This window comes from Hippocampus guttulatus, chromosome 5 (assembly GCF_054856545.1).
Source record: "Hippocampus guttulatus isolate MCC_2025c chromosome 5, RoL_Hgut_1.0, whole genome shotgun sequence".
Taxonomy (NCBI): Eukaryota; Metazoa; Chordata; class Actinopteri; order Syngnathiformes; family Syngnathidae; genus Hippocampus; species Hippocampus guttulatus.
In genome coordinates, this window is record NC_141265.1 from 10305553 (window position 1) to 10332615 (window position 27063).

General features: G+C 40.5%; 2 protein-coding genes and 1 long non-coding RNA gene across 6 annotated transcripts; all 3 read right to left on the reverse strand.

Moving 5' to 3' along the window:
• Positions 1-601: 601 nt before the first annotated feature.
• On the reverse strand, positions 602-6657 carry anxa1a (annexin A1a). The gene is made up of 12 exons (XM_086111295.1): positions 6552-6657; positions 5977-6057; positions 5164-5254; positions 4776-4870; positions 3968-4081; positions 3576-3666; positions 2102-2181; positions 1702-1846; positions 1525-1620; positions 1374-1432; positions 1169-1291; positions 602-1065 (listed from the first exon to the last, which is right to left on the reverse strand). The coding sequence occupies exons 2-12, from the start codon at positions 6034-6036 to the stop codon at positions 1006-1008; spliced, it is 1014 nt and encodes a 337-aa protein (XP_085967421.1). The 5' UTR covers positions 6037-6057; positions 6552-6657; the 3' UTR covers positions 602-1005.
• A 106-nt stretch (positions 6658-6763) lies between these two features.
• Positions 6764-14575, reverse strand: LOC147205002 (uncharacterized). 3 transcript variants are annotated; one of them, XR_015100923.1, is made up of 3 exons: positions 14467-14575; positions 13529-13635; positions 6764-7448 (listed from the first exon to the last, which is right to left on the reverse strand). It is a non-coding gene; the product is annotated as an uncharacterized LOC147205002 (long non-coding RNA). The 3 variants fall into 3 exon arrangements; XR_015100924.1 differs by lacking the exon at positions 14467-14575 and adding an exon at positions 13785-14009 and having other exon boundaries at positions 13535-13635; XR_015100922.1 differs by having other exon boundaries at positions 6765-7448; positions 13535-13635.
• A 2106-nt stretch (positions 14576-16681) lies between these two features.
• tmc2b (transmembrane channel-like 2b) lies at positions 16682-26675 on the reverse strand. Of its 2 annotated transcripts, XM_086111462.1 has the most exons (21): positions 26630-26675; positions 26502-26543; positions 25633-26035; positions 25277-25282; positions 24633-24779; positions 23495-23585; positions 23317-23398; positions 23124-23230; positions 22951-23049; positions 21869-22011; positions 21647-21794; positions 21138-21332; positions 20843-21022; positions 20031-20189; positions 19812-19940; positions 19351-19418; positions 19031-19270; positions 18782-18907; positions 18123-18201; positions 17929-18058; positions 16682-17841 (listed from the first exon to the last, which is right to left on the reverse strand). In XM_086111462.1, exons 1-21 carry the CDS (start codon positions 26673-26675, stop codon positions 17618-17620), a joined length of 2844 nt encoding a protein of 947 aa, XP_085967588.1. In that variant the 3' UTR covers positions 16682-17617. The 2 variants fall into 2 exon arrangements, with proteins under 2 accessions (XP_085967588.1, XP_085967587.1); XM_086111461.1 differs by lacking the exon at positions 25277-25282.
• Positions 26676-27063: the final 388 nt, after the last annotated feature.

Below are 27063 nucleotides of genomic sequence, written 5' to 3' on the forward strand. Positions count from 1 at the left end.
TACTTATCAAAAGGTATGCAGTATAAAAATATTCTGAAATATTAAAACTTGCTTCCCCAGGCTTACAGCTCGAATTCAGACCCTACCAGATAAATGTGATATCTTAACTCTTTAAAAATAACATTTAGAAACTTGCTTTTACATGTCATCTTTCCCCCTTTAGTTATTTTTCATTATATTAAGATAACGATTTTGTTTTCAAATATTTCATTTTCTTGTGGCTTAAAATGTGTACGTATTTATCAAATGTATTCCGCTATATTTATCCTTCCTGATCAGGCCTCTGGTCTCATTTTTTGTCTGGTGGGTTTCAGCAGTTCCTTTTTTGTTTTTGCGTCCCCTCCACCCCCACCCCACGTCCAGATATACTCCAAGAGCATGAGACACTGATTGTATTTTATGTACACTATTCTGTCAGTCAAATCACTTTGTAAACAAGCTTTTCAAGGTGCCATGTAAACACAATTTACATTTTTCTTAAATGTATAATTTGTGTCGATATTGTCCTTCATTATACATGGTTGATTTGTGTCTGAAAATGTGTTGTATCTCCTCCAGATTCATAAACCAAAGTTGTGACGTTTGAAAGAAAGGCGGGTCACACAGAAAAAAAATGCTTTTATTTGCAGAAGCTCCTTCAATTGCACAGGTATACAGTAAAATTGTCACATGAGGAGGATTATTTTGGTTGCAGTGTTGCAATAACTAACTCTCCTTTCAAGCACCTATGTTAAACCAGTCTACCTGTCCAGACAACATGTCTTTTGGCTAACTCAAATCCATGGTCAGATAAGAGCATTTTGGGTCGAGAATTGATTTCTTAAAAGGATCAGATTGTATCTGCTGAGGCAATGCTGATTTGGAATAAGTCTTTTCTCATTGGTGTTTTTTTTTTTAAAAATGTCATGACAGCAGGTTATTTTACAGAGCTGAACTTGGGAGTCGAGCCTTCAGTTAAATTGGCCTTGTCAGCTGTCTGAGAGCTCGTAGTCAGGAGATGAGAAATCAGTTCTCGCTACCGCAGAGAGCTAGCAGAATCTTCTCATAGTCTCCTTTAGTATCATCCTGGAAAAAGAAACCAGTGTTTGATTATTGGAACTCTTGTACTGTCCTGAGCAATTTAGAAACCAAGTGTAGATGGTGACATGTAGAACTGTCTGTTTCTCACCAAAATGTCCTGGTAGAGTGTTTTGCCGTATTTCTTCTTGTACTCAGCCTTGATTAATTTCAAATCTTTTTCAGCACGGCTCACCATGATACGGGTAAGGATGTTTTTGCGGGTTCCGGATCCCTGAAAGAGAACAGTCAAGAGTGAAGACCCTGAGAAGATGGTGCAGATTCCTAAATGTGGTAGCATTCTGTGCATACAACACCTTCATGGACAAGTAGAGCTTCTCAGCAAAGAAAGCAGGCCTGCTCCCAGCACACTTGACTAGAATGATTCAAATGAACCAGATATACTTCACATTTATGACCAATGTATATTCATGGTAATGATGCTTAAGCAGACAGTTGTGCCCTCACCTAATGCTGTGAGACAATTCTCAATATCACCCTTCATCTCCAGGTCAATTGCTTTAGCCACATCCACTTTGCTGTACTTTGAGTACCTCTGAAACACTGAAAAATAAGAGAAAGGACTCATGTAAGACCCGCTCTAAGAGAACAGACACTACAAAGGAAGGCAGCGAGCGAGCTGACCTTCACGGAGATGAGGGGCGCTCCTGACAGTAAGGATTTCAACGAAAACGGAGCAGTCTTTGCCTTTCTTCCCCTCTCCAGCTTCATACAGAGACCTGGCATCGCTGTCAATCAGCTGTTCACACACTCCCTCCGTGCGGTTGGCCTGTGGGAGAAATACACTGTATATACTTTCCACCAATATATACAACAACATAGTTTAAATTCATCATCGTGAATGTTGTGTAAATATTTGCATGTGGGGGATTTATTTTAAGATCCCCTGGCGTTGTGGCAGCTACAATGGGGGAGTGGTATGTTGCCTTAACCTAAGACTATTCTGCAGCTGTGAAAGAAAGGGTGAACAAAATCCGCCTCAAACATCCTGTAACAAAATAAAGAGTGAGGGCACATGCTGTACCTTGCAGAGTGAAAAGAGTGCATTTCTGAAGTCTCCGCTGGTGTCGGATCTGATGTCTTCCTCCAGGTCCTTTTTGTAATCTTAACAGTCATAACAAAAACATTTCAAACATGACTTATTTGGTGTACGTCTTATGTTTCTACCTTTTAACATATATTACAGTGCAACATCTTGAGTTTCTAAGTTTTAACAATGAGATCATGACCGCATTGTATACAACTAAATGTCACCAGAGCAACAGCAAAGTGAAAAAGAAAATGTGGGGCACTGTAATTTGTGTTTGCTTGTCTTTCCTCCTTTCTAAAGCGGGCATGTACTCGAGGGCCGCTGTCAAATGGTCAACTCATCAGCAAGCTCCGAAGAACCTTGATTACCATCCTGCAGTACATCTTACTCTAATTGAGGAAAATTTGATCTGAAAAAGACTACATTTGGACCCAGTCTAAATTGTAATAATGTATGTGGAATTGAAAGACAGAAACATATTTTGAGTAAATGTTTGTTTGTTTGTTTGTTTATTGAACATAAAACATATATACAGTAATAATTTGACAGAAAATAAGGTAGATAAAAAAAGTAAAAAGAAAGAAATCAATCTTCATTCAACACAGTTATTATGTTCAAGGGAGTAGGAAGAAGTAAAAAACTTATCTAGTCCTACCCCGTTATGTGATTGTATCTAATAAATCATTTTTATATCAATCAGAAAAGAAAAAAGTAAGAAGAAAGAAGTCTCCATTAAGGCTCATACTTTACCCTTAACCGTGATATTTTTACAACTTTTGGTTTGTATCGGGATTATATACTTCCACACCCTGACACTCTTGTGTCAATTTTCTCTTAAATTCATAACGGATATTTATATACCTTTCTCTATTTATCAACTTAGTTCTGATTTATCATTATATTTAATGTTTTGAATTTATCATTTTAACTCTGATTGATGTAGGTTGTTTGTACTATTTTTTTGAATTTGTTTTTTAACTCAGAGTAGTGCATTAATTGTACTGCAAACGGTCAAAATCTAATTTTATTTGATGACAACATAAATTACTCACTGGTGAGAGCCTCATGTACCCCGAGTGAATAGATTTTGATGCCTTCTGAATATTTACTCTAGTGACCGGGGTAGGCAATTGTGCCCTAAAATGTTTAAGATGCAACTCAATCAGAGATTAAAAAGAATAGTGACTCTATAAAAATGATTCGGCCTATTTCACGGTGTATACCTACATCCAAATAATAATCCTTGGCCCATGCACCTCCTCTCAAAAAAAAGTTTGATGGAAATCAATTTTGGAGTTTCTGCACGGTCCTGCTAATTGTATTTGTCCGACTATTTACATTCATGGTTTAGTAGGAATGTCAAAAAGCTAATTTCTGTGAAACCACAAACATTTGGAAACCTAATAATTTTGCACAGAACATTCTGAAGGGAATTTAAGATTTCTGCTTGACAATTGGCTGCACACACCTTCCTTGTAGGCCTTCTTTATATCCAGAATCTCTGTATTGGTTCGAGAGGCCAAAATCTCAATAAGGGTGTCCTCATCTGTTCCAAGACCCTAAGACAGGGAGTCAAATTCAAAAGGGTTAATTCGGTACTATTCCATGAGCAGCCGTTCACAACTCCTTTTATTAGCCCAATGGGAAAAGCTAACAAGAATACACGGATGTGGGCGGAGAGCTTCAACAAATGACTTTGAGCTATGGAATTAAATCAGTGTTGACCTCCAAAGTGCAAAAACAGCAGTTTCCTCTTTGCTGATGAGCATGAGAGAAAGGGAAGTGTGTGGGGCAATGAGTGCACATGTGCACATTGGGAATTTCTCCATTGTGAGACAAATAAAGGTTTTGTTATCTTACCTTCATGGCGAGTTTCAGCTGCTGGGCATCATACTGGGCCGGTGTTTTCAGCAGAGCCATGACCACATCCTCCAAATCTCCCTTCAACGCCTTCTTCAGTGCTGCCTCCAGAGGCTTCAAGGGAACAGTACAACCGGAAAATGTTGAAAGTGGCTCTGTGTGTACTTTACATGAGCAAAGGGGTTGAGTAACATGCTAAAGTTACTGAAGTAACTTTATGGATAGGAGTGGTGAAAATGCACCATGTTTATTACTTTTACTGAAATATTTTTGTAGCTGCAGAAACTCTACTTTTAAATCATTAAAGTGAGCAACATCCCGCTTGTTACTTTTGTTAATATCTATTATTGCTTGCGCAATCTTTTATTTTCTTCAGTTTGTCAGTTAGACTTCTGCCTCAGGCGCCGTCACATGACTCTCTTTAGCCCATTCAACATAACCGCTAATGACGCTCAACTCCATTTCACCAATCAAATTGCGCCAGGCAGCCACATGACTGCACACAGTATTTGCGGCCAAACACAGAAGGGAAGACTTCAAAGTGACTCTATGTGAAGCATTGCAGAGACGAGGGAAAGAACAACAGTATGAGACTCACACTCAGGGGAGGCACACCCTCTCTGGCCTTACATGCAATTTAGGTGTACCTTCCACATTAGGAAAAAGAACAGCAATTGTATGTCATGCGTTGTCAGTTGTACTGTATCTGCCTAAAAATGTTTGTTTCTTGAGTATTATTCTAAAGTACTCTTGTTTGAGTACAACTTTTGGATACTCTACAATTCCATGAGTTGGCACCCTTTCCTACCTTCCCGCTGGATTGTTGGTAAGATTCTTTAATCTGCTGCCTCTGCTCATTGCTCCTCTTCACCAGTATTTCAATGATGGTATTCTCATCCACACCTGCACAAAATACATAATGTGAAATAGAGCCATAATTTAGGCTACAATGCAACCGAGTGGAATCCAGATTGTATCACATCCATTTAAACTGTTGACCAAAAGGTCACTGATATCTGGAATGATGTCATTTCTCCAGCTTTTGTGTGGTCATGACACTTGTGAATGCCTACCAGCAGGTGGTGCAGAGTTATAGAAACAAAAAAACAGCCCCAGTTTTTCCAAGATGTCACAATTCTATGACGGGAGAAGTTGGCACAAGCCATCCACAGAGCCCCTCTGAATTTAGAGATCACCTTTAGCCTTGATGGCCTGGTCCAAGACAGCTGCGTCGCCACTGGCGCTGAAGTTTGCTGCTGCCTTCACTGTCCCCTCGTTCTTTAATACCTGAGATCCAACACAGATTAGTGTTTACTAGTAGTGTTTGGTAAATATTGACTATCATCCAGTGGTGTGCATGTGGTTACATTTTCTGTATTGTGTCAAGTTGTCTGCTTTTACTTTAATTTAGTCAATAACAATGAAAAATACAGTAGCAGATGTTATGCTTACTCCACAGGTGTTGTGTGAATCCCTAGCACTTCAGCTTCATGCAAATAAAGCCACAAATAAGCCTTTTAACATAGTGAACATCCTTGTACAGAACAAGAGCATCACGCAAGACAATGATGCCGAATAACCTTGTGCAACCCTCAAGCAGGGGAATGGTGAGAAGCATTTTACTGTTTCAAGACCTTAGATTGGGAGGGGCTCAAATTCCTGTTCCGCTGAGTCACACACTCACAAGACAGATATGCTTCCATATTGCTCTTTTTACTGAGTTTTGAGGAGTGAAAAGAATGTCCATCCGCCATCGTCCCTTTTGTCTTATGAGATCGTGCAGACTGCGTCATTTCTCTGCCCCACCCCTCTCTTCTGTAGCTAAACTTTAAAACATGAACACTCATTCATTCTTTTCCCCACTATCTTTTTATGTTCCCTCCTTTTTCCTTTTCTCTGAACCCTGCCAGGAAAACTTTCCACCCGAGCATACCACAGGAAGAGAAAAAAAAGGGAACAAACATAGTGGTGTTGGCCTTAGCAACTGGAAGAGAACCGCAGTGACTTACTGACTCATCGGGCATGCCCAGATAGACTGTCTGCATCATGAACTCTTTGATGAAAGACATGGTGGGGCTGGCTGCAGGACACTATCGGATGAGGGCACAGAAGAGATAGAGAAATAGATTTGGGGAACAAAAAGGAAAACAGCAGTCGGGAAATTACATGAAGAGGCAATATTGCAATTACAATTAGACTGCCTTCCTATGTATTAACAATGATCATTTACATCTGGTGCACAGTGGTTTTCCATGATGGTAATTACAGTATGTGGAGGCTGCCCGGCCACACCCACGTTTACACTGACGCGGATGTATGTCGTGGGCTGCGTGTATGTGTCAGGCACGTCGTGCATTTATATATGGTCATTCGTCTGCGTAATCACGACCACTTACTGTTGCTTATGTATGTCTAGCGGTATATATATGCATTTCCGGCCACACCCACGCCAATGATACTTAGAAGCGAGGATAGAATGAGTTTAATCCAGCAAAGCAAAGCCGAGAGCTTTCGTGCATTTAAATGTCGCAGGGAGAAGCAAGACAGCATTCTTGAGATTGTTTACTTAAGCAACAAGACTTACCGTGTGGCTGTAGAGTCGTTTATGTGGGTGTGAGTTTTGCAGGGGCGGTTGACAAGCAGAGGGAGTTCATTTATACTCGCGAGAAACTCCACCTAGAACCGAGCCCGGCCCATACTCACCCCCACCCTCCCTTGAGACTTTTAACCCCGCCTTGCCTCCCATCCTGAGCTTCAGTGTACGTGGAAAAAAGGGGAAGACGTCATTTGGTGGAATATAAACAGTATAAAAAAATAGTAAATCAAGAAATAGATAAACAAATATATAAATATAATAAAGGCACACTCAAATGTAATGGTAGCGAGTTTTTTTTCTTTTTAATGGTAGCCAAGTTGTTGCTCCTCCTTATACCGTTTATACGTTTATTCACTGCACTCTTTCTATTCAGGTACTGATAATACAACAAAATAAATGTGCTGATATTTTCCTTCTAAAAACTCAAGTGGCATAGTCTGAAAAGTAATTTGAATGTTAGCCGACATCCTTGATGCATGTCATTCTAGCTCTGTGTAGCGCTTATACACTCTTTATCCTCACATACATTTCAGGGCACTAGTAGAAACTGTCTTGCTAGAACATTAGTTGTGCCATGGGTGACCTGGTGGACCAGTGGTTAGCGCGTCAACCTCACAGTGCAGAGGTCTTGGGTTCAATCCCTCCCTGTGTGGAGTTTGCATGTTCTCCCAGGGCCTGTGTGGCTTTTCTCCGGGTACTCCGGTTTCATCCCACATTCCAAAAACATCCATGGCAGGCTGATTGAACACTCAAAATTGTCCCTAGGTGTGAGTGTGAGCGTCGATCGTTGTTCGTCTCTGTGTGCCCTGCGATTGGCTGGCAGCTGGTTCAGGGTTTCCCCCTGCCTGAAGACGGCTGGGATAGGCTCCAGCACCCCCCGCGACCCTTGTGAGGATAAAGCAGATCGGAAAATGAATGAATGAATAGTTGTGCCATTTTTGTTCTGTTAATGCCACTATTACTGGGAAACTACTGTGCTGCACCAGGTCAACTACTACTAGGCTGAACTAGTAGGCATGTGTGATGGGCTAAGTGCCTCAAAGACCCTGCCCGTAGCCTTAAATAGCCACTTTAAATTGTCCTTAGGTGTTGTTGTGAGTGTGTATGGTTGTTTGTCAATGTATGCCCTGCGATTGGCTGGCAACCAGTTCAGGGTGTACCTAATTTACTGCTCAGTCAGCTGGGAAAGGCTCCAGCACAGCCGCGCCCCTCGTGAGGATAAAGTGGTTCCGATAACGGATGGATATTTAATTTTGAGAAGCAATTGGTAGAGTTTTACAATTAAAAATAATGAGCATGTTTACCTCAATTTTAAGGAATATTTCAGTTGTGGAATGTAATAAAAGTGAGGTAAACTTTACTAAATTTCTGTAAGTATTTCATAGCTTTTCAAATTAAGGTATACTAATTGCCCAAAATGTATTATTCAAATTTACCCAGTTAAAGTGGCTGCAAATTGTTACCCTACATTTATTGTATATATAATGTTGGTCTTTAATGTTTCCCTTTTCATTTAACTAAACACACTGAATCCATAAAAGTATCAATCAAAACACAAAAAAGTGTGATTTGTTATGTTTTTGTTTATATTACATTTGGTTTTGTTCCCTCGTGTCATTTTGGTCTTCACCTGTTCTCGTCATGCGGGTCCCTTGTGTTTTCCAGTCAGCTCCCTCAACACTTTGAGTCTTGTCTAGGTGTTTCTTGTCATCTCGTCTCTTTGCTTGTATTTAGTTCCCTGGGTTCTGACAGTACTCCGGTTTCCTCCCACATTCCAAAAACATGCATGGCAGGCTGATTGAACGCTCTAAATTGTCCCTAGGTGTGAATGTGAGCGTGGATGGTTGTTCGTCTCTGTGTGCCCTGCGATTGGCTGGCAACCGATTCAGGGTGTCCCCCGCCTACTGCTCGAAGACAGCTGGGATAGGCTCCAGCACCCCCGCGACCCTAGTGAGGATCGAGCGGTTCGGGAAATGGATGGATGGACGGACGGTTCTGACAGTCTTTGTTGGATCATTGTGTGTCTGTGAGCTCCTGTGATGTTTCTGCTCCTGTCATATGTTTTTGTTTGTTTGTTACTCTGGGTCCTTGTGGTTTTCAGGATTTTGTTTGTGTTTTTCATTTAGATTTTGCAGTGTACTCTTGCAAGTGTTTTTGTTAATACATTTTGTTCAGCCCACCCTGCTCCTCCTGCCTCCTTGCTTTTTGGGTCCCCTAAATCCACGCAACAATATAACACTATTGTCTTTAAAAAAAAAAAAAAAAAAACTTTTTCATGCATCGTAGAATTGTATCTTGCTATGTTATATACTCAAGCTCATGAAGTGTATTGTGTTTCTCGTAAATAAATATTGTAAACGTTATTGCTTAGGTTATGTTGAGTCAGTCTTTTTTTCATATAAATACCATATTATTTCTGCAATTATGGGTTCTGTAAAACACAACATTAAATAATTTGATATACCCCAGCTGTGTACTGAGAGTATATCCAGCAATATCAGCACAAAGACCCACAAACGTTGGCATGTAGTAATGAATTGTCTCCAGGTGCGGCACGTTGTCATCGCAAGCCATTCAGGAGTTGATGCTCCCTTGAGGCATGATGTCGCAACAAACTAGATGAACTCATCATTGCTGACTGTGATAAACACATTCTGGTGACTGTGTCCTTCCAGCATCATCATGTTGACTGACAACATCACACACCTTTATATGCAAAGGAAAAGAAATCATTGGGTAATTTCCCCAACTAATAAAAATGATATTTCTCTACAAATCACCCACTCTTCTCAAAGGATAATCAGAGTTTTACTGGATTGCGAAAAAAAAAGCCGTACCTTTATTAAAACAGAAAGACCCATGTGATGTTACAAACTGAACTCATCAGGAGCATTCATACTTAACTGGATTTAAATTGAAACTGAAATTTATGTTTTATTATGTAGTATTAGTTTTATATATAACAACAGTGCTTGAGATGGCATTGCTACCTTACTAACGGGTAACCTGAGGACTATTCGGGCGTCCTTTTACCAGCACACTTTGCGTGGTTTAGGCTACTACAGATGAAACTTCATCTGTGGAGGTTTAATATTTAAAGACAGTGGAGAGTTTGGTTCCCCGCTCATGGAACTGGATCAAATCTTGCTTGTTCTCACGGCCAGGACACAGGTTCCCAAAATGAAGCACAGAAAGGAACTTCTCAGATCTGGTTGGCGAACAGGTAATCATTTCATTATGAAACTGCATGCTGATTCAGATTCATTCATAAGCGTTTTTGAGGAGATTTATTTCCAACGATAATAGCATTCTGAGTCGCATTTGAGATTTGAGTTAAACTTCCACAGGACTGGCAATGGAGGTTTCTGTCTAGCACACCGATAGCAGTGATAGCAGAAATGTGCTTTCAATTACTAAGAAAGGAAGAGAAATATTACGCTGATCTTGCATTGTATGATATTGACAGTTTGACTATTCAGAATTAATGCTGATTAACGATTGACATTTTATGAATAATTTGGCAGAGGACTGTTCGCTTTTGAGTGATGTTGATGGCTATCATTGTGGCATTGCAAGTACATTAAGCCTACAGTACAACAAATCTAACAATGAAAACTGTAGATGTACAATCAAACTGTTAGAACAAAAATAGTTGTATGTACAGTATATTTTATTCGAACTCAGTTGCTTGAGTTACTGTTCGTTTGCTTTCAAAATGTATGCAAACTCTTCTGGAGCTGATCCTGGGTCCTTCACATTAACCTTTCTGAGAAAGAAAGTAGGGCAACATCACTATGTGGGCCCCGCAGGCAAGAAATGTGAGTATAAAACTACCAACAAACCAGAAGCATGTGAGTACAAACATAATATATCGTTGTATGATGGAAATTCACTTGTACACCATAATAAAATCCTCAGCATTTTCAGAAGCTTCTCTGAAGTTTTGGGACACTCCTTTTTTGTAAAATAATATTTTTCAATGCATATATGAACCTAAACAAAAGCATTTGAAGCAAACAACTAAATAACCATATACAGTACTGTATTTTTTTTCCCTGCAAATAAATTACAATTCAAGGATGGCACAAGACTGTTGAATGAGAAACTAATTTGCATTTTTTTTCCACAAAAATCATCTCACCTAAAATGTTAATATTAATGAGGCTCTATGTTTTTCCTGCATATCATTGAAAATCGGCAAAAAATATATATTCTACGCACTCACTCTGTAGTGCGGCCCGGTGGTCCAATGGTTAGCGTGTTGACCTCACAGTGTAAAGGTCATGGGTTTGATCCCGGCTCCGGCCTTCCTGTGTGGAGTTTGCATGTTCTCCCCATGCTTGCGTCGGTTTTCTCTGAGTACTCCGGTTTCCTCCCACATTCCAAAAACATGCATGGCAGGCTGATTGAACACTCTCAATTGTCCACAGGTGTGAGTGTGAGCGCGGATGGTTGTTCGTCTGTGTGTGTGCCCTGCGATTGGCTGGCAAACAATTTAGGGTATACCCCACGTACTGCCCATCCCCAATTGAAATAAACATGCCATATTTAACATAGATTTAACATACCAAGTGAAATGTGTAATAAATGCAAAAACAGTATGTGGTTTCAGTTTACGGGTGAGCCAAGGTGTGTTTTCACATGAACGCTGTTCCCGTTAGACCTTATAATTCAATGAAAGACTCTCAGGATACATTGTTGCTCTCCAACCTCCATTCAAACCACCATCATTACTTTTTCCGTCTGTGTTTTCTGCTCATCTGAATCAACATCAATCAAATTCGCATCATATATTCTAAGGTGCCTGGGAGGGAAACAACCCATCCACCTGCCCAGAAGATCCCACAGTGTCTCCGAACCCTGGAATGGTCCCAGTGGCGACACACGACCTGGATCTACCAGGAAGCGTTGCACCATTTATGGATGAGTGCTCATATCAAGAAGCCAGAGTGGGCACAACACACCAAGTCAGATATGCAAACTGCTCATCGTCACTTTAAATTAACTCATAAACCCAAAAAGAATTAAAGATGAATGAAAACGATACGCTTTTTGAATCTCTGGGTCTCCTTTGAAAGGTGTTTCTGGAAAGAAAGTAACACCATGACGACACACCCACATTCCTGATTGATGAAACAGTGAGTATGAGGAGGAAAGGAAATATCACAATGATGAAATTGATGTCATTTAATGACAATAATTACTATATTAGATCAGCCAAAAGTATGGATTACTTTCAAAAGATACATATAAACAGATCAATTTGTTGTACTGGGTGTTTCCCCTGATTCAATTTGCAGCAAGAGTGACCTTTAATAATGAGGATGTATTTACAACTTCATTTACAAATTAACACCCAATAAATGTACTGAACAAGTAATCACACATCATAGCGCTTTAAAACTGATTCTGATGTAAAACAACTGAAATTCAATTTTAGCCATCGTATTGTGTCTGTTTTTTCTATGTTTAAAATATTGCCGTACATGAGAGGCAATAATGAGACACGGACAACTCAATTCAACTCTAACTTTTAACTTTTTTAACTGGAGTTTTCAAATGTATTCTCTTAAATTACAATTATGGACAACTATTCACTTGCCTGGCTTTTGTTCAGACAGTGTTGCTTCAGCTCCCAATCAGCGATGATGTGAATGTGAGAATGCGTGAATGGTTGTCTGTCTCTCTTTGTGCCATTTGTATAACTGAAGACCGATCCAGGACATAGACTGACTTCCTTTGGCGCAAAATCAGCTGGGATAGGTTCCAGCTCCCAGCAACCCTGAACAGGATGGGTCTTACAGACACTGGATGACTACACCCAAACAAGAAACAACTCCCTTAAAATGAAAGCAGTTGCAACATTGGAATGACTTATCTGTATGTTGGGTAATTTCGCAGATTGACAAATAACTGAGAGAATGTGTGCAATGTAGTTTTGTCATCTGGTCATCTGTATGTATTTTTTGTTTTTGTGTCACTCATGAGTGATTTAGATTATGCGGAATCAAACAATAGCACCAACATATCACTTACAGCAATAAAAAACTGGTGTGTTGAATTTACTCATTTTTACTTTGTCAAGTGGTGGCAGACAATGAATCACTTAAAAAATATTTACAATATCTGGATTCAAACGATTTCTTGCAACCACATGAAAAAATAGAATTGATTACTGGTAAATTCAACATACCATTTTTTTTTCCCCGAGTGGCACGGAATCAAGGCCAGTAAGACCTTATGTGATAGCACTGTCACAAGCACTGACCTGCATTTACAACTGAAATTCAGAAGTTTCGTGATCCTGAATGCCTTTATTCTAAGCAGTTTATTCTTTTCATTTTAGAGTATTTCACTTAGCTGCACTGTTTTCAATATTTTTATGTGGATGTTACAGTTTTTTGTCCAATCAGATTTTAGTCTTTAGGTGTTGCCATGTCACTTGAACCTGCTTTCAGAATCAGTGGTGATGGCCATTGTAATTAGTATTGGAACTATTTCTTTAACAAATTAGATTTCAAGTTTGTCCTCACTGGCCCTGGATGACATGAACCTTTTTTTTCCATCTTCAGATTGGCTGGTGATAGCAAAACTTGTTACACCCAAATTCCACAAGCAAAACATGTGTAAAGCAATCTGCATAAAAGAAGACATTTAATAAGCAGCTGGTGAGGCTGATGTACTTTGATGAAATATTTTTTGGGGCATGCCACGAGATACATACTCGTTATGAACTGCACCAGAACATGGATGTGGTGCAGGTGTGTGCTGTTACCTTGCGTCTTTGAAATGATGATTGCTGTACAATTATATAATATTTTCCCCAAGAATCACATAATCCGTAGTGCAAATGAGCACATTCATTTGAAAAACAGTCAATTAATTCATTTTTACAGGCTGATATGACCTGTGTTCAATGTTGACTACTAGTGCTGGCAAACAATAGAGAGTGTGTTCTAACTCACACTCACATGGCCACCCTGGTACAGCTGATGTGGTTCTGTGTGGCATCTGCTCAGGGTGCTGATTCCATGCTAGTGGGCGTAGTTTCCATGTACGAGGAGTACAAACACTGCATGGTACATAGAAAACGGACACGATATAAGTGCATTAGAAGACGACGTGGTGCAAGGTTGTGTCGTTGAAGTCGTTTAAATGCACGAACAAATCAAAATGCAAACAGTGATGCGAAGGTTTGTTCGGGGGATCAAATATCATTACCGGAACTGGGAGGAATCGTGGAAATCTACCAAGAGACCATCGAACAGAGAGGAAGAGTGAAGAGTGCTTGACTAACAAAATGTGTCTTCTATCACGGAACAATTTGTGTTAAGAATATGTACTTTGTCTCTTGTCAGAAAAAAAGAAACTCACAAATCTATGAGGTACTAAATTCTGTACATTGTCAATAATGCTGAAAAAAAGCGATGGTTGTATTTTTCCAGCTTTTGCTCTCGACAGGGTAATGCGTCCCAGAACATCAGATTTATACAGCTGCAAGGGCAGCCAAGGGGAGGAGCAAAGGCGTCATCTTTTAGGGAGGTACTTGTGTTTCGGTCTTTGACCAAACTCAAGCGTTCTCTTGTGGCTAACAGTGTGTATAGCACTAACAGCTTTTTATTACAGTACATTGTATTATTAGTATTTTTTTTTATTATTATCCACAATAGTGTCAACAATAAACACCTTGAAGTGAATACAAGGCTTGGATCTTTACTAAAGAATGTGTATTCTGTCGTATGCTATAATCAAAAAAGTGTCTGCATTTTGGTCCTCTATTTTGGTATTTTATAAGGCTAGCAGTCTGAACTGGTTGCCAGACAAATGCAGGGCACACATGGACAAACAGCCATTCACACTCACAAACACAATAGGGACAAATTAGGGCATTCAATTTTCCTACCCTTTATGTTTTTGGAATGTGGGAGGAAACCAGAGCACCTGGAGATAACCCACGTAGGCACATGAAGAACATGCAAATTCCACACAGCAAGGCCAGAGTCGAATCAAACCCACGACCTTTGTACTGTGAGGTTGATATGCTCATCAGTCATCAACCGGGCTAATGGTTTACTAAAATCACCTATGAGTTCTTTCTTCTTTGAAACAACAACATTGCCCCCCTGGCTCCCCACACTTGAATTGCTTTAGAATTTTGAAATGGCTACTATTCTGATGCCGTACTTCATATTTTCAATCATACAATATGTCGTACAAAAATTTCAAGAATCCAATAATACAGTCAAGAACGATAACATACAGTACATATACAATAAGACTTTCCAACTATATTGCTTTGGAGACAGAAGGGTTACAAACTGCATGTTCAAAAGCATACAGACATTGCATACACCAAATGTTTTTTTTCTATATAGGAAAAAAGGTAGGCTATTGCCTCTGTAAAGAAGGGTGATCAAGACACATTCAAAAAAATTGATTTATTACAAATTGTGTGTGTGTGTGTGTGTGTGTGTGTGTGTGTGTGTGTGTGTGTGTGTGTGTGTGTGTGTGTGTGTGTGTGTGTGTGTGTGTGCGTGTGTATGTATGTTTTATTTTTTTCAAGCTCTAAAACCTTGAGGAGATGGTGATTTTAGACGTGGCTTCTCGTCAGACCAAAATCAGTGCAAAGATCTAGCCGCTGCCCTGAAACACTTTGCAGTCAGAGTCGATGGAGCGATATTGTGAGGAAGACGAACATCTCCAAAAGTGCATACCGATCACCAAGACAACACCTTTTCCCCATGCCAATAATTAGAACCTTCTCTGTGAGCTCCTTGTTCAGACCTCTCGATGAAGCCAAGAAACACTCAGGGTGAAAAACATCTGGGTCACCACAAAAATCACTAGAGGGTGAAACATGAAGCTTATTGATAAACTTCTGAAAGTGTCTAACGATAATTTGGCTGCCGCACACAAGTCATGATTGACTTGATAGTGGTTGGTGAATACAAACGTGTCTTTAGGAATGAAGAAATCATTCAGGACAATGTTGTTTGTCATACTACAGGGACATGCTGATTGAATGGTAACCAGTTCAGGGTGTACCTCACCTTCTGACGTCACATCACTTTGCTTTGACCACACAAATCTACGATCTTTGTTTGAGTGTAATATTTTATGTATATGTATTTGTATAAAGCTTTATCATTGTGGTTTTCTGTTAAATCTTGGTGAAATTATTTTAATTCAAGATTTTTTGTGGGTTTGTTCACTGGGCTGAATTGAATATGAGCAGTTGCTTCCATTGACTATACTGTACTGTGTTTGGAAACACTTTGCACTTCCTGTACAGTAGGTGGTGGTATGCACCAAAAAAAACTGTAATCTGCCAATGAGACAAGAAGAAGAAGAAGGAGAACAAGAAGAACAATAGATCAGTTTCATGTGACGTATGCATACATTAAGTTTGGCTGCGCACGCATCTTGGAGGCAATGTTTGCAAACATTGAAACAATGAGCATTTAAAGACAGGAGTATCTGTGCAGTAGCTGTGCAGGCTGCTTGGGGTGAATTTACCCTTGGCCTCAACACAGAGTTGGATTCTTGTTAAGGTAAGGCATTTTAAACTTGTAATTAAAACCTTGGGTGTTTTAGGAGTTAGAACAGCTGCAGGCAGTCACAAGTGTGCTCCCTCTGACTGTACTTTTACTTTTCAATAAATTGGTAAATAAGGGTATGGGAAATGTACCTGGGTGTGTCTGTGTCTAAAGTTAATTGGTGGGGCACTGTATGATGTAGCTTTACTGATTGATTTTCATCACATTGGATTTTTCATTGATGATGTGGCTTTTGTTTTTCTTTGTTTTGGGCTGATTGACTCATTGACAACTTGTGAAATATAGTTAGAGAATGGCTAAAACACTTTCATTGATACAGTACGATGCAGCAAATAGAGGCACCGTGGCAACAAGTACAATCACCTGGGTTCAAGTAAGATCTGCACTGATGGATGTAATATAGCCATTAACAAATAAAAATAAACTTGCTGCCAGAAATAAATACTTTAATAGATGTCTTACAAAAATAGACATACATTTAAATACTCTTTACACAGATTTCCAAATGATCAATACAAATGCCAATAGACCACATCTTTAACCAGCTAACCCATATTTATTTTCATTTAAGTCAACACATTTTTTTGCTGTGTAGATGGAATATTTATACTTCAAATTTGATGCGGTACAAATCACCTCCATTTCTGCATGAAAATAACTCTGTGGTATATTAGGTCTTTGAGGTCCATAAAGATTTAGACTCCCACGGCTCTATTTTCACGCACAGTACAATTCTAGCATTTGGTCTAATTTTGCACACTTGTAGTGTTTTGCACACTCGTAGTGTTTTGCACACTCGTAGTGTTTTCTTTCTTTTGGTAATTTCTCAGACAAGCACAGTTAGAAACAGGCGTTTGCACGATTGTGGGCATGAACACAGCCAATTATCTTCCCGTCCAATGGAAGGCTCCTTTCGCTCCCTTTAAAATCACTGCGTGAGAGGTGCACAGCCTTTGACCAGAAATAAACTCAGTGGACTCCAGACAAAAGATCGAAGCTTTTATGGAACTGGACGCAGACCTCCACTGGTGGATGATGTAAAGTTGGCCAGGCAATTTACAGATCACCCTTGTGGAGTGGGCACTCGGAGACCACTTCCAACGTGATCGTTCGTGACTGTGTGAGAATGTTGTTGTTGTTGCACACTGTTGTCATATTAATCCATGAAATACGATGACATTCACCACACATATTCGCGGAGCTCAGAATGTGTGTCTCTCCACCTCAATTAAATCCACCAAAATTGCATTACACCACCTGTGCCACAACTTAGACCTGTTTTCAGGTGGTCTAAAATGTTGCCCACTTTCAGCCACCAAATTGTCAGGTGCGCCTTTTGGAAAAGAAAACGCACATTGTCCGCCGGAACGCCCAGCATGGCAAAGCAAGGTCTGCCAAATTAACAAACATGCTAAATGAGGCTTGCACCTGCACGAAAATGAAGATGCATCAGATTTGATCCTCGAGCACACATGTGCTGTCTTTGAGAATAAAGCCCTATTGTCTTGGAGGCCTGCCTCCGCCTCTTCCCCTGCCTTGTCCAGGTTTAGGCCCCCGAGCATTTCCAGGAGGTTGGCTTCTTGGTCCAGGGGCCCGGGTCACCACCCCCCTGGGATTGGAAGCAGCCAGTGACACATCTTTTTGCAGGTTAACCCCTTTCCCATTGGCTGCTGCACCTGGCTTCATTTTTGGAGACTTGGTTCCTTTCTCAATGACAACTTCTGAAAAGATTAACAGAGAGTACAAAAGCGGACATAGGACGACATTCAGAGCAAAAATAGTTAACAGTGCGTACGGTCTGTGCGTACCAGGTGGGTGCGGCTCTTCCGCAGTCGGCGGAAGTATCAGAGATTTGTCTGGCAGCAAGTCCTCCAAATCTTTCATGACTTGATTAGTGCTGTCCGTGTTGTTCCTGCGATTCTTCTCCTCATCTCGAGCCTTACAGGTTGACCAAATGGTTAATGGTCATTTGCTTGTTTCACCTGGAAATGCCAATACTCACCGTTTGCATCTTCTTTTTAAGGTCTACGTTTGCTTGTTGATATCCTTTTGACACTGCATTCAGATAGTAGATGGCCAGCCTGTTGCAGAGAACAAATAAATGCGTCACTGCATGGAGAAAAAGAACACACACTTACTGCACAGTGAAACACAATATCAAAATGTTGACAATACCTTTGCAAAGTTAACCATGTTCACTTTTGAGGTATTCATTTAACGCTGTTTATGACTGTAGTTGTACTTTTCCTCACACTCACCGCTCTTTCCAACGTGATGATGGCATGTGTAAGTAAGGGTCTTGTGAGAACACGTACAGTATTAGAAGCACACATTCACTGCAGTAGTGATTTACAGGCTGCTCCTTGTTCAGGGTTCTATTCCTCCAAAAAGTTTAATGGTCCATCTATTCATTTCCTATAGCGCTCATTAGACTTGCAGCTGAGCTGGAGCCTCTCATTGCTAACTTTGGGCCAAGGTAAATACTGCTCGCCAGCCAGTAGCAGGATTAGTTATAGACCAACAACCATTCACTGATGGACAATCTTGAGTTTTTGAGTAACCTAATGCATATGTTTATATCTGGTAGTCTTTGCATAATACTGCTGGTCATGAACGTGAAGCATGACTTCATTTGTGATGGTACATTTAATTTTAACTTACACCATAAGAAGTACAGCAGGCATGATAAGTCCAGGGTTGGTGGCATAGCCAAATATGTCCCCAATGAAGGAAGGAAGATCCTGCTCTATAGTCTCCATGACTACGTCGTACATCTTCTCTTGGCCGCTGCAAGTCAAATAAAATGATCAAATACAATTTATTGTCAGTTTTGTAGCTTAACCTTTAAATGAGAAGTTATTTCATCCACTATTTTTGAATAACATCCAAAGCATACAGCCGATTACTGACCTGAATGGCCCACAGTCAAATGATGGAGACAGAGTCATTATCGTATAGACCACTGGCAGCAGACTAAGGAAGAGCACAAGCAGCAGCAGACCCATGTAGAAGTTGTTGGAGCGTGAGGCCTTGAAGACTCGTTCGTGAGGAACATTACAGGCCATCACAGCCCAACATTGATAGTACATCGAACACAGGAGACGCAATACGTTCAGACCCACCAGCCCTGGAGCATAAAATGCACCCATCCTGAAAGAAAAACCATGGTTAGCAAAGCATATCTTTATCGGGATGCTGCAGTGTTACGTTACGAAATGTTCCCAAATCACCATATCATTCCTTGATTGAAGATGAGACCCAGCACATTTCCACTGATGTCAAACTCACCATATGAAGGCTGGAGTAAACAAATCGCAAGCATTTGAACATAATTTAAAACAGTTCAATTTTAAACATTACTCTCCTCCCTGAGAAGCTGTAATCATGTGTCGCACTTCCTGTAATTAAGTTCGCAGTGCAGTGCAATGTTTCACTCACTTCTTGGGGTCATCTATCTTGATGCCACGTTGGAATGTATCAGGTTAACTTGATGCAATACACGGTGATGTACTCATACATCAATAATACAGTACATCATTAGCATAAACATAGTAAGAGCCCTTTCTGCTGCATGTGTACCAGAAGAAACCTGATCAAGAACAAATTGAGCGTATGGTGACTCCTTAATAATAAGGAATAGACCGTGCTGCTACCTGACTAGTAGATGCCGACACAAATTGTGAGCACTCACAAATCCGGCTTCCAGGTCCCAGCACCAACAGTAGTTGAGGAAGCGGACAATGACAGCTCGCAGGAAGTCCCCAATCAGTATAATCAAGTAGTTCACTTGGATGTCAGAAACAATCAGCTTCACAAATTCCTGCAAAGCAAAATAAACGATGAGAGTGAACAGAGCAGAGGGGCATTGGGATGAGTTCAACAGGAGAATCATGTTGCTACTCTTACTGACAATGCCAACTGCAGTCTCCCAGCAGGGTCCTCTGATGACGTCGGCAGGGTGGACATCAGGAGGAGGAACGTCTGTGGTGTTGAAGTAGCTGCTGTAGTTGCTACGGTACTCTTTTAACGCCCACTCGGTAGCATTCTTGATGGTCTTCTCACTCTCCAACTTAAGAATACCAAGTAGGTGCATAGGCAAGTTAAGTATAAAATCTAGAATTGTTCTTTCATTAATCTTACAAAGGGGGGATTCTCTTAGCTCATTCAGCCAATTCTAGACCAAGTTGGAAAATACGTTTAAAAACGTGTTTGGGAATGAATGAGTTTAATATAGACCCCAAAATGTTTTTTTAAACAAGGGGGAAACACTAACAATTAGTTTCTGATCAGGAATATACATTCAGCCACGAAGACCCCTGAATAGCAAACGGTGTAGCAACTAGTCCTCATTTTGCAACACAAATATGTTGGTCAATAAGTCCACTGTCTTTCTAACTCATTGCTAAATCCCCCCCCCCCCCCCCCCCCCCGCTTCAGCAGAAAAGACTCTCCGGATTATGATTTTTTTTTTTTTCAAATCTCAAATTATTTTTGGATCTTCAAACTCAATGCCAAATCTGCTCTGCTGGCTAAGTGTGCTGTGGTGAATAGATATACTGTAACAAGTGGTGGGATCAGTCATAAACACATCTACTCGGTGCCAACACTTTTTTGTTTGTTTTTTCCTGAATGGCGTGTGAAAGAAAATAGATACAGTAAGAGAATACTGGACAAGCGCGATACAAGGAAACGGCTATTCACACACTGCCACATCAGCCTTACCTTTGCATTGACCTCATCAAAAAGGGCAAAAAGGAAGGTGTAAAGGTTTCCCAGGAAAAGTGCAAAGATGCGTCCCAGTTGCCACTTGAGAGCAATTCGGGGATGATAATCCTCCAGTTCAGCGATGGTTTCAAAAAGAGGAGGACACACCAAGCCCAGCAAAGACATCACAAACTCCACCTAATGGATGTTTTATAGAGGGGTATGACAAACAAACACCATTTTTCATCCCACCTCTGTCCTGAATGAACCCAAGAGTCAGTATATGTGCACAAAATGTTCAGTGTCAACCTGCCTCGTTCTTTTCGAACCAGGAGAGTTCATCGTTATCCATGTCTGCAAATTCTTGGGAGCGCTTTACCACAAAGTAAATGAGGTAGCCACTGCCTCCCAGGCTGCACAGGATCAGAACATTGGCAAGGACCCTGAGGAAGCGACGCAGGTGGATGTTTTCATCCTTCTGGTTTTCCTGTTCATCGACAATGGATTCCTACAGGTTGCATTAAAACAACATTACGACAAATTTTAGGCATAAAGACTTACTTTTGTGGGTTGATATGGATTATATGGACAAAAACATTGATGTGAATTTCAAAAGTGGACCAATCCCTAATCGATAAGATTTTCTGTAGTTATAGAAAACTGAAATGATTCCTTGATGTAAATTCAGATTTTCCATTGTGGACAAAAACATTGATGTGAATTTCAAAAGTGGACCAATCACCCATCGATAACATTTTCTGTAGTTATAGAAAACTGAAATGATTCCTTGATGTAAATTCTGATTTTCCATTGTGGTCTCACCTTGAAGCTGGTGGTAATGGAGGCATACTTATTATCTGCTGTCTCTGGGTTTCCAATTAGGTAATCCCAGCTGGTGAACATCTTCCAGCTGAAGGTGAACTCTCCCTCATCAGCACCGTCGCCTCCTTCGTTTGAGTTACGGGCCATCCTGTAAAGAAGACAAAAATCACATAGGCCACTTCTATTCAATTGACTGCAACACCCTAAAAGTGTGTTTCATACGTTCTAATGACAACCATCAAGCTGTATCCAAAGATGCCAACGCCAACCAGCAAGTATGACAGGGGAAGTCTGAACTGCAGCACACCAATGGTTCGCTTATGGTCATAGTATCCATAGAACAAAAAAGAATATTTGCAGTAACCCTGTGGGCAAGAAATAAAGAGAAAAAGTACTGTAATGGATTGACAAAGGTAGTGGAATAGTGCACCATTACAGAATAGGAATTGAAAATGTAACATGGACTTGGTTCTCCTTTTGGAGCTACAATAGTTTCCACTCTTATGGGACGACCGTACAACATTTTGGAGTGTGTTTGGGATAATGTTTCCCCATTCATCCATAAGAACATTTGTGGGACCAGAGATGACTGACGTTGGACCCGAGAAAAGACTTGGCTCAGTTTCATGGTTTCAATTGATGAGTTTGAGGTCAGGGCAAATTGTTCTACACCCATCCATCCATCCATCCATTTTCCGAACCGCTTGATCCTCAGTAGGGTCGCGGGGGGTGCTGGAGCCCATCCCAGCTGTCTTCGGGCAGTGGGCGGGGGACACCCTGAATCAGTTGCCAGCCAATCGCAGGGCACACAGAGACGAACAACCATCCACGCTCACATTCACACCTAGGGACAATTTAGAGTGTTCAATCAGCCTGCCATGCATGTTTTTGGAATGTGGGAGGAAACCGGAGCACCCGGAGAAAACCCACGCAGACCCGGGGAGAACATGCAAACTCCACACAGGGAGGCCGGAGCTGGAATTGAACCCGGTACCTCTGCGCTGTGAAGTCGACGTGCTAACCACTGGACTACCGGGCCGCCTTTGTTCTACACCCAACTCGTTCAAATAAAACTTGACGGCGCTTTCTTTGTGCACTGGGCCAAACAATTCACACAAAGATGAATGCATAGAATTGCCCAATATGTCCAATTCCTGAGCGACTAAATAAGTGAGTGATTAAGGAAAGTCTGCCAAAAAACACACATAATTAATACGTTTACTGCACCATGTCATTTTGGATTCATTTGTTGATTCCATGAAAGTTGGATAACGACAGTTGATCAATTAAACTCAGATTCTCACACCAAAATCGAAGAGCACAGAGAAGTCCATGGCTTTTGCCTGCTCCTGTCGCGGTACAGTTTTCCTGGGAATGGAGCCATATGGCAGACCCATGAGAATCTAATACACATAATACAGGTTGTCAGACAGGAGGCACTCGATCGCTTTGTCAAATATAAAAGAAAGCGCTGTACCTCAGGCAGGACCACCAAGCCAAACATGAACCCAAACAGGACCAGGTTCAGTCCATACATCCACCTCAAAAATATGAAGTAGGATGCCACAGAGGACCCAAAGTGACCTACGAGCAGACGCCGAACTCAGCAGGGGAACCCAAATGCTTCATGAATTCCATTCTTTCTTGGAGAATATCGTAATGGTACCGACTTTCCACTTCCTTTATCTTCCCCTCCCAGGGTATGAAGGCTGTTTTGAAGTTCTCAAAGTCACGTTTGAACTTGATGAATTTCTAGGGGGAAATGTTGATATCATCACGTCTCAAACCACCAACAGTTGTATTGTCACAGCTTTAACTGTCAACGAATGTGCCGATTAAACACTGTACCTTAGTCATCATGACTTTGAATGCGTACAATTTCTTTCCCTTCCCTTTTCCGAGAGCTCCTTCAAACTTTTCAATAAACTCCTGTGCCTCTCTATTGGAGGAGCGCAAAAAGTCAATCATTAGAAACGGAGAATGCTGGGAATAGGAACCGCTCAACAGTAGTTCATTCCGGTCTGTTAATTAATATTAAAATCGGGAAGTGAAGTGAGAAGGATGGAATGAGTTACTGAGGGATGACGCTTTTCACATGGTGATGGTAGATGGAATGACCAGGGCACAAACCACCACACCACGCACAAAACTGTGTCGAGTTCATGAAAAAGTGATGACAACACACCTATCCTGTTCTGCTTACTTACACACATCTCTACTTTCGCATAAGCCACAAAACTTTATCTATACTTTCTAGTGTAGTGATTGGTTGATTAACTTCTTAATTATCTTTCATTAAGTTCAAGTACCAACTACTAAAAAAAAAAAAAAAAAAAAAAAGCAAGTATATTGTCAAAAAAAAAAGTTTTACACTTGACACTTTCTATTAAACGTGTTACTAGTATTATTTCGGAGACATCACTCCATCAATGGGAATTATTAAAAATGCTCGAAATCCAACACTGTTATCGAAAGTAATTGGAGAAACAACAGTCACGCATACTGTTCGACATGCAGGACTAATCAACCTGAAAGCTCACATTACGATTTCTAGAGACTGCACTAAAACAAGAGGGTGGCACAAATGGTATGCCTCACCATATTTGAAGCCTATGAAGAGGGTTTGGCTTTGAATAACAGACACTACTTAGTTGCTCGGGATTGCAGATACGGTTTACAAACAAAGACTTTGATTTCAATGAAGTACAGTCAGTAGTTTGTAAAGGCTCGTGGCACTGTAAGAGAAGCGAAATAAGCAGTGAAAGCAGCAAACGAGCTTTAATACGCATCACACGCATCACATGTACAGGACGTACGTGATGGTAGGCGCTAAGAAAAGCATGTGAAAGGCTTTGCATGGAACAAATACTTAAAAAGCAAATGCAAAAAAAAAAAGTGACAAAATTTGGGATTTATTTTTTGTTGCAAACGAGAAAGCAACATGAGGACAGGAGTTGAAATGAGCTTTTGGGATTGCATTCTTTACTTGAGTAATATGAGTCTCCTCTTCATACGCCATGGTTTATTCCTTAGTGTGGCAACCAGTTTCTTCTTCTCCTCTACCTCTTCCTTAAGGGCTGCCATCTCTCCTTCAGACAGAGATTCTTCATCAGAGTCAGAGGAGGAAGAAGAGCTGATGAAGGGAAAGAACAGTCATTTGCCGTGGCTTTTTTTTTTTTTTTGCAACTACGACTATTTCTTAAGAAAAATGTAACTGTCGCAGACACCTGCCAGATCTTAGCAGTGCTCATAAAAGTGAGCGGGTGCGTCTTCACTTAAGATTTATGATCAAGCAGTTTAGATCTCTTTTTTTTTCTCAGTGATCAAAATCGCTGATAAGTTACATGTGGATACAGTAACGGTTCATATACAATATAGTGCGGTAGAAGCTATTTTATTTTTAAATAATGTCATAACAATTTTCCAGCAAATAATGCTTGAGCTTTTAATGATGTCGTATGATGACATATTGTGAGCCATTCTCTTTATAAATAATATCTATCTGTCTAAATTTTTAGCAGCATTTAATCTGAAATATAATAAAGCTTGCTGTCTTCATTTAATGCAGCGGATCTTGGACGACAAACTTACGTTCATACATTTGGACAAAAAGGTCGTTCCCCCCGCAACCTCGCGCTCTATTCAAATCCCAAATTTAACTCGGCACATTCAATTTTCATTGTTCCCTGGATGCTACCATCTGTCACGAAACAGATGGGAGGTCGAGTTTACGGAGGGTTTGCCTGAGTGCGGCGGTGAATAATGAATGATTGAGTGAATAATCAGAATAATGGATCATGCTTGACTTGATCTACAGTTTACAGCAATTACAGTGGCAACATTTGATGTGTATGCTGAAAGATTCAAACGGGAGTTTTATCTGTGATTTGATGTTCAACGGTACATTCTTCGGGCATACTGAGCTTTAGAAAAGTTGAAGGTCAGCAAGTATTGTGGGTGAGAGAGTCTCTCAGAGAATACTGCACCTGCTGCTCAACTTTCCCCTCTTCTTTTTGTCCTTCTCACCACCTTTATCATTCCCTTTTTTCCCTTTAGCATCTCCCTTCTTCTCTTTATTCTGCTCCTCTTTGTTCTTTTTTGACACCAACTTTGCTCCCTTTTTCTTCCTCCTGCGGTCCTCCTCACTCTCCTCTTCGCTTTCCTCCCTCGCTGCTTTCTTCCTGGACGCTTTGGAGGCTTTGGTTTTCACACTCTTGTTACCATCCTCATCCTCTTCTTCATCGCTGTCCTGGTGCTGTGCTTTCTTCTGTCTTCCTCTCTTCCTCGGTGCCTCATCCTCCTCTTCTTCACCTTCCTCTTCGGCACTGTACAGCTTGGCTTTACGCTGAGCTTTGGCTTTTCTGCTTTTAATTCTTCTCCTGGCTTTTTCTAAAAAAATTTGAAAATAAATTTTGGGAATTAAAGATTCAGTACATTTGTTTTTTTTTATTGAATTGTGATAAGAGAGACAAACATTTTGTACTATGTAAAATAATTCCGAACTTTAAATGTCAACAAATGCAACCGTTCAACCTGTGCAGTCTCATCTAGATTCAATATCCAATTTCAAACAAGCAACAAAAATGTCTACATACTCATAATAATATTCAATTTGGATCGATGGAGTCAGACATATTTATCGAACAGCATCATACTGGGAGTCAGTTGAAATATTTTTGTCATCTTTTTTACCTACACAATGCAGCAAAATATTCATGAATAAGTGCATCCTTATCATTCTAAAGGCAGAATTTCTGATACAACTCTTGTGTTGAGGCTCAAAAAATTCTGTGAGTGCACTTAGAGTAAAACATGTGGAAAAGACAAGTTCAAGTGGAAAGCAAAACTGACTCACCTTCACTTCCACTGTCGACTACAGCATCCACCTCCATGCCAACTGGAACAAGTAAAAAGTCAAACAAATGATCCCTGACACCAGTTGAGGCTTGTAACATGAAGCGTTTTTGACAAAAGCATTCTCACCGGCTTCAACATCAATAGTTGCATCATTTCTTTTTTTAGAAGGCATTCTGTGTCAGTCGTTGATTATGTATTTGACCGATTTACTTATTCCCTCTTCTGTCTGTTTCAGTCTCTGTCCATGAGTGAGGGAGCCTGACCCACCTGTGAAAGCAAAATATGCACACAAACACACGCACACACACATTCGGGGGGCAAATGTGCTCCAGTTTGGACTGCTCCTTGACAACAAAGGCCATCAGATGACAAGCAGTAGCCCAGGGGGGGAAAAAACAGAATTGAGCAACACTTAAACAGACAATGGCCATGTCAATCAAAATGGTAAATGATACGCTAAGTCAACCTTTAAATGGATCATGTATGTCATACATTGTATGACATGTGCAACAATGTCTGCATGTTGAACATTGGAAAGCGAAGTAACAATGGTTTATTTT